This window comes from Elephantulus edwardii, unplaced genomic scaffold (genome assembly GCF_000299155.1).
Source record: "Elephantulus edwardii isolate Elephantulus edwardi_28Jun2011 unplaced genomic scaffold, EleEdw1.0 scaffold00100, whole genome shotgun sequence".
Taxonomy (NCBI): Eukaryota; Metazoa; Chordata; class Mammalia; order Macroscelidea; family Macroscelididae; genus Elephantulus; species Elephantulus edwardii.
This window is the reverse complement of record NW_006399850.1, coordinates 2,771,447-2,771,850: the sequence shown is the minus strand read 5'-3', so window position 1 is coordinate 2,771,850 and position 404 is coordinate 2,771,447. Positions and strand designations below refer to the sequence as shown.

Genomic DNA, 404 nt, shown 5'->3' with positions numbered 1-404 from the left:
GAGCAGCGGCGGCCCGGGCCTGGGCGCACACCCCGGCCACCAGCCAGGCAGCGCGGGCCAGTCCCCGGACCTGGCGCACCACGCCGCCAGCCCCGCGGCGCTGCAGGGCCAGGTGTCCAGCCTGTCCCACCTGAACTCCTCGGGCTCGGACTACGGCACCATGTCCTGCTCCACCTTACTGTACGGTCGGACCTGGTGAGAGGGCGCCCCTCGCGTTGCCTCCGCGGTCCAGCCTGTCGCCTCACGGACCACCGTCCTCCTGCTGCTCCACGCGCTTCGACTTTTCTTAAAAACCTGTCCCCCATTTAGACCAAGGCGGGGAACCCCACAAAAGCCAAACTGCTGGATGTCTTTTGCTTTTTTAAAAAAAATTTGTTTGTTGATTTTTTTTTTTAAAAGAAACG

At 61.6% G+C, this 404-nt stretch overlaps 1 protein-coding gene across 1 annotated transcript in view; it reads left to right on the top strand.

Annotated features, from left to right (window-relative positions):
• Positions 1-199, top strand: part of LOC102859845 (thyroid transcription factor 1-like) — a 2,752-nt gene extending 2,553 nt beyond the window's left edge. The window contains exon 4 of the mRNA XM_006891580.1: positions 7-199. Coding sequence (XP_006891642.1) covers positions 7-199 — 193 coding nt within the window. The remainder of the gene's footprint in view (positions 1-6) is intronic.
• The last annotated feature ends 205 nt before the right edge of the window (positions 200-404 follow it).